At 44.5% G+C, this 7,121-nt stretch overlaps 1 protein-coding gene across 7 annotated transcripts in view; it reads right to left on the reverse strand.

Annotated features, from left to right (window-relative positions):
* Positions 1 to 6,552, reverse strand: part of LRRC69 (leucine rich repeat containing 69) — a 58,380-nt gene extending 51,828 nt beyond the window's left edge. For 6 of the 7 annotated variants that reach the window (XM_048841188.2, XM_075125063.1, XM_048841186.2 and 3 more), the window contains exon 1: positions 5,355 to 6,552. In XM_048841188.2, coding sequence (XP_048697145.2) covers positions 5,355 to 5,901 — 547 coding nt within the window. In that variant the 5' untranslated portion in view covers positions 5,902 to 6,552. Of the gene's footprint in view, positions 1 to 1,027; positions 1,155 to 5,125; positions 5,330 to 5,354 lie in introns of those variants that run through there. The other variant, XM_048841190.2, reaches the window with a different exon arrangement.
* Between the last annotated feature and the right edge of the window lie 569 nt (positions 6,553 to 7,121).

Here is a 7,121-nt window from a genome sequence, read left to right on the forward strand (position 1 = left end):
GGTATTACAGAGAATGTTGTTAAAGAGGATTTAGTCAGATTGTTGCTAATGCTTACGGTTACCACTTCAGTGGCACAGGAATAGGGGGGCACAGAGGGCCATGGCCCTCCCACTCACTGGGGCAAACCCTGCCCCCTTCTCCTCCTCTCCCCCCCCCCCCCCCCGAGACCCCCACACCCCCAGCCAGGCCAGCAGCCGGTGGAGCCCAGGCCGGCCAAGCTGTGGGAGCTGCGCAGACTCTCCACCTGCCCATGGTGCAGCAGGGCTGAAAGCAGCCACCGGGCCATGTTCCCGCTCTCCAGGCTCCCTGCCTGGCTCATGGAAGATCGAGGTGGAGGGACCACAACTCTGCACCAGCTCCCCACAGCTGCCTGCGTGGCTCTCACCAACCTAGCTCCGGGGGGAGGGGGGGCAGGAATACCCTGCCTCAGAGCCGCAGCCCAGCTGTGGTAAGGGTCGCGTGGGCAGCTGTGGGGATCCGCGGAATGGACTCTCCATACCGCAGGCAGGTGGAGGGTCCGTCGTGGCTCCCCACAACTGCCCGCGCAGCTCTTATCATGGCCAGGCTGCAGCTCCAAGGCACTCCCGGGCCAGAGTTGGGTCAGGGAGAGCCGCATGGGCAGCTGTGGGGAGCACAGGACACAGACAGTAGTTTGATTCCACCCCCACCATGGCCGGGAGGGGCTTCCTAGACACCTCCGACTTCCAGCTTGGGCAGGGGCCCAGCACCGCCCCCCCCCCACACTTTTGGGAAAGCTCTGACGCCCTTGCTACTGGTCACATAACTAATTTAATAAGACATATAAAGAAAATTGCATACTGCATTAATATGTAACTTTTTCTTCCAAACATAACAATTTTCCATACAGAGCAATAAAAAGTTTATAAAACAGGTACGAAAAATACTGCACTCTTTACCAAACAATCCTGTTTAGTCTGAATATATAAAATAGCTAAAGTATTATTATAGTTTAAGTCTAAAAACACTAATTACTTAATTGTCTGTTTTGATTTGACTTTGATTTACCAAATATTGTGGGCGATATTGTAGTAATCTTATTTCCAAACAAGTGAAGCTTTTGCAGTGAACTGAGATATTTCAGCTGTTCTGGAACTTCCTCAAAGATATTGTTTCCCAAATTTAGTTCCCTCAACTATAAAGAGATATTTATAAATGTTCTTTCACACTGTATCCTCCTTAGCAAAGAAAGACTGAAAAACATAAGCTGATCACATTTTAAACACAAGTGCCCAGGAAATTAAGACCTTGATTAAATTTCCCTTCTATTCTCCCTATATTACAGAAAATTAATGCATACATTCAAAGTACATATAATAAAACAATTTCATGTAGCATAAGATTAGTTTTAGGAAAATTCCATTTTACTCTTCTAATTAGTTAACATAAAATAACTAATTAAATTGTCAACAAAATATATAACAAACCAACAATACTAAGAAAAGGGGTGGATCCTGTTACACAAATATAAATGTAGTATAACTCTGTTGAAATCAATAGTTACTGGTGTAACTAAGAACAATTTTACGTTGGAATTTCAATAATTTCTGGAGGGATGAGGGTAAAGGAATGCTCAATCACATCTAGGAATTAGTGTAGTTTATTTAGTACACACATATTTGCACACTCAAAACTAATCTTAACACCCCAGAAAAATTCACACATCTTACACAGATTACATAAATAAATTAGGGCTGTCAAGTGATTAAAAAATTAATCGTGATTAATCGCATTGTTAAACAATAATAGAATACCATTTATTTAAATATTTTGGATGTTTTCTACATTTTCAAATATATTTATTTCAATCAGAATACAGAATACAAAGTGTACAGTGCTCATATTTCTTTTTTATTACAACCTAATATAAGTACTGTAGTGCAATCTCTTTATAATGAAAGTTGAATTTACAAATGTAGAATTATGTACAAAAAAAACTGCATTAAAAAATAAAAATGTAAAACTTTAGAACCTACAAATTCACTCAGTCCTACTTCAGCCAATCCCTCAGACAAACAAGTTTGGTTACAATTTACAGGAGATAATACTGCCCACAGCTTGTTTACAATGTCACCTGAAAGTGAGAACAGGTTTTCGCATGGCATTGTTGTAGCTGGCATCGCAAGATATTTACATGCCAGATGCGCTAAATATTCACATGTCCCTTCGTGCTTCAACCATCATTCCAGAAGACATGCATCCATGCTGATGACGGGTTCTGCTTGATAATGATCCAAAGCGGAGTGGACCGATGCATGTTCATTTTCATCAGGAGTTAGATACCGCCATCAGAAGGCTGATTTTCTTTTTTAGTGGTTCGGGTTCTGTAGTTTTCGCATTGGAGTGTTTCTCTTTTAAGACTTCTGAAAGCATGCTCCACACCTCATCCCTCTCAGATTTTGGAAGACTCTTAAACCTTGGGTCAAGTGCCATAGCTATCTTTAGAAATCTTACATTGGTACCTTCTTTGCGTTTTGTGAAATCTGCAGTGAAAGAGTTCTTAAAATGAACAACATGTGCTGGGTGATCATTCGAGACTGCTATAACATGAAATATATGGCAGAATATGGATAAAACAGAGCAGGGGACATACAATTCTCCCCAAAAAGTTCAGTCACAAATTTAATTAACACATTTTTTTTAACAAGCATCATCAGCATAGAAGCATGTCCTCTGGAATGGTTGCCAAAGCACGAAGGGGCATATGAATGTTTAGCATATCTGACACATAAATACCTTGCAATGCCAACTACAAAAGTGCCATGCGAACGCCTTTTCTCACTTTCAGGCGACATTGTAAATGAGAAGCAGTCAGCAGTATCTCCCATAAATCTAAACAAACTTGTTTGTCTTAGCAATTGGCTGAACAAGAAGTCGGACTGAGTGCACTTGTAGGCTCTAAAGTTTTACATTGTTTTGTTTTTGAGTGCAGGTATGTAACAAAATCTACATTTGTAAATTGCACTTTCACGATAGAGATTGCACTACAGTACTTGTATGAGGTGAGCAATATTGCTTTTGTTTATTTTTACAGTGCAAATATTTGTAATCAAAATAATAATATAAAACAAGCATGTGTTCTGTGTTGTAATAAAAAAATCAATATATTTGAAAATGCAGAAAAACATCAAAAATATTTAATACATTTCAATTGGTATTCTATTAACAGTGCGATTGTGATTAATTTTTTTAATCACAGTTAATTTTTTTGAGTTAATCACGTGAGTTAACTGTGATCAATTGACAGCCCTAAAATAAATCTAAAATCCAGAGGCTGACATAGATAAACCCTAGGATGCAACAATGAAGAGACTTTTCCAGAATCACACACATTGAATAGCAAAGGCTCTGCCTCAGGACATCTCCAGATCACATTGGGGGACGATCAGCAGTTCCTGTGTCCCCTCAGCATAGAGTAAAAGTCCTTTTTAAAATAATGGAAAAATATATGCATTTGTTTTCTTGCCACAGTTACAGGTTTTGAGTATTTTTAAAGTAAAGTAGTTTGAATTTTACCAGAATGTTAAAAAAATTTTGGTTTAAAGAAATGTATATTCATCCCACACTGATCCATGATAAAGCCAAATTTCAGCCTGTATTCAAACTTCCACTATCAAGTTTCAGAGTGGTAGTAGCCATGTTAGTCTGTATGAGCAAAAAGAACGAGGAGTACTTGTGGCACTTTAGAGACTAACAAATTTATTTTAGCATAAACTTTCGTGGGCTAAAACCCACTTCATCAGTCAGTGGGTTTTAGCCCACGAAAGCTCATGCTCAAATAAATTCATTAGTCTCTAAAATGCCACAAGTACTCCTCGTTCTTTTTACTATCAAGTTTATGATCCATTAAAAACACAATCTTAGAATGGAAAAGCTGGCACACCCTAACTACATATACGGTAACAGTATGATACTATTTCCCAGCACCACCTTCCACTTGATTCAATAGGTGGTTAATTTAGTCCTTATTTAATCTGATCAAACCTCAAGAACCAAATCATTTGTATTACAAATACAGCTTCCACATTTCAGAGTAGCAGCTGTGTTAGTCTGTATCCGCAAAAAGATATATGTCATCTCCACATGTCATCTCAATTAATTTTGGATAGTTTAGACAGGTATTACTGGGCAATTCAGTCACTAATGATAGATATTTGCCATTAACCAGGGTGCTCAAAATTCTGAATGAAATATCAGGGAAAAAGAGACCAAGGAGGACCTACAATAAAATATGACCAACTAAAAACTAGGGTTTTGAGACAATGTGTTTTTCTAACTGTATGCACCTTACTGTTATATTGTCAGGACTGACCACTTATTTCAGCTAAAGTTAGGAAAAAAGTTTATTAAAATGAGATGCAAATGGCAATAAGACTGACCCCCAGAGGTCCTGTACTTTCTTATAAGTTACATATGGAGGGGGGCCTTGATGTCAGCTAGCAGCTACAGTCAAGGGATCTCTGCACCACCTGACGTCTGAGATAAGCTCTTCTTTCCACATCTGGAGTTGCCACAACTCCCATCCCTGCTTTTGACATTTTTAGTGATCAAAAAAAGGGGCATGGATTATAAAACCGGACGGGGCCCCACATCATCAACTAGTATGGCCCTCAAAACTAAGCTTTCTATGAGCAGGGAATCAAACCCAGGTCTCCCAATTGGCAAAAATTCTACCCGTGAGCCACCAATGCGAGGAGCAGCCAAGGGACCACAGCGTCAGCAATGCGATGGGGAGACGCGGCACCGAAGAAGGGGCAGGTGTGGGGCGGAGAGGGGAGAAAGGGCAGCGGCACGGGCACTACGGGTCAGGCCAGTAGCGAGGGGAGCTGCTGAGAGGCCACGCCTGGGGCTCGTGGGGGTGACTGCAGCCCTCCGGGATGGCAGCGGGGCAGCCTCTGCGTGGGCGAGGAGCGACGCCGAGCGAGCTGTGCGGAGCCTCCGCACCCGAGACACTGGGCTGGGGCGGCAGGAGGCTCAGCGCGCCCTTGCCGGGAGCGCTCCGTAAATCCAGCGAGCTGGCCGCGACCCCGGGTAGCGCCGCCCGCCCTGGGGCCGCATCCGCTGGGGCCCAGGGCGGGAAGGTGGCAGCCGCCTGCGGGGCCTCACCCGGCTCAGGCCGCCCAGCTCCGCGGGCAGACAGCGCAGCTCGTTGTCGCGCAGGCTCAGGGCCCGCAGCCCCGGGAGGCTCGCCAGGCCCCGGGGTACGCGCTGCAGCCGCAGCCCGCGGAGCGACACCGAGCGGGTCCCAGGACCGCCCCGCCGCGCCCGCAGCAGCGACCGCTCCACCATGGCCCCAACGTTACGCGGCAACGACCGCGGCTTGACCGTTACCTACCGCGCTGCCGCGCATGCTCCGAGACAGCGAGCCGCTGCCCTCTGGCGGGCGCACACGCCGCGTGCCGGGCCCCGCTCTCCGGGCTGATGGCGGAGGGACGCGCAGGGGCCGAACTGCGCGTGCGCGGGTGGATCGAGCGTTGGCGGCAGCGGAGGGAGAGGGGCGAAGTCACGGGCTGGGAGCAAGAGCCGGGGCTAAGAAGAGGGTTGAGACACAGCCAGGCAGTGGCGGCCAGTGACCCCAAATAGGGTGAGACCGAAGCTGCAGTGGCTGCACAAATGGGGGGAGAGGGGGCAGAGTCGTGCGTCCTCCCGCCTGGCAGGGCAGCATCTCTCAGCACCCGCTTCCCCAGGCTGTGTTCTTGAAGGCATCGTGCACGACCCTCCCCGCATCCCCAATACAAGGCAGCGCGTCCTTGGCTGATGAGATATACTGAGCTGCCACAGGAGACTTGAGTCCCTGAAATATTTCGACCTCCCTTCCCCCCCCCTCCAAAAATTATAATTCTCAGACACGTTTTTAGTGTTAAAAACAAACCCTTCTCCATTTATTTGTCTGCATGAAGCATCATAGCAGTTCATAAACTTGCAAACGGACTGCTGTTCTGAGTGCCTGAATGGGACACCTTTTCTTGTAATCCAAATTTCATGCCTTTAAATTATTTACTTTTTAAAATGTTATTTTCACGAGTCTTAGCACTCCATCATTAACCTCCATTACCAGGGTGCAGATGGCTGTCATTGTGCTATTTACACTTTAATAACATAATCATTGCAAATAATAGTTGCCAGTAGCTTCAGCAATCACATCTCAATGTTTCTAATCCAACACTTCCTGTTTGTAGGGCTATTAGTTTTTAATTCTAAATTTTTTGTTCCTTTCTCATGTATAAATTTATTTTTTGGAATTACATGACTTCAAGACTAACTGATTTCCTGGACTGGTCAAAACTTCTCCAGCTTCCTTTGATCCACCAATGAGGATTGCCTTTGTGAACTTTTATTTTGCCTCTATCCAGGACCTTGGTGTTTTTTCACACCACCACATGTGTGTACAATTTGGTTCCCAAATATCAACTAAAGGCCAGATTTTTAAGGTTGAAAGCAGCTAGATGCTTTTGAAAATCCCACTAGTGACCTAAAATTTAAGGTGATCTTGCTCTCTCTCTCTCTCTGCCCTGCACTACTCAGGACATATTTCGTGATCATAAGAATGGCCATAATGGGTCAGATCAAAGGTCCAGCCAGCCCAGTATCCGGTCTACCAACAGTGGCCAAAACCAGGTGCCCCAGAAGGAGTGAACCTAACAGGTAACGATCAAGTGATCTCTCTCCTGCCATCCATCTCCACCCTCTGACAAACAGGCTACGGCCACCATTCCTTACCCATCCTGGCTAATGGTCATTAATGGGCTTAACCTCCATGAACTTATCCCCTTCTCTTCTAAACCCTGTTATAGTCCTAGCCTTCACAACCTCCTCAGGCAAGGAGTTCCACAGGTTAACTGTGCGCTGAGTGAAGAACTTCCTTTTATTTGTTTTAAACCTGCTACTCATTAATTTCATTTGGTGGCCCCTAGTTCTTATATTGTGGGAACAAGTAAATAACTTTTCCTTATTCACTTTCTCCACACCACTCATGATTTTATATATCTCTATCATATCTACCCTTAGTCTCCTCTTTTCCACATTGAAAAGTCCTAGCCTCTTTAATCTCTCCTCATATGGGACCCGTTCCAAACCCCCAATCATTTTAGTTGCCCTTTTC

This window comes from Caretta caretta, chromosome 2 (assembly GCF_965140235.1).
Source record: "Caretta caretta isolate rCarCar2 chromosome 2, rCarCar1.hap1, whole genome shotgun sequence".
Taxonomy (NCBI): Eukaryota; Metazoa; Chordata; order Testudines; family Cheloniidae; genus Caretta; species Caretta caretta.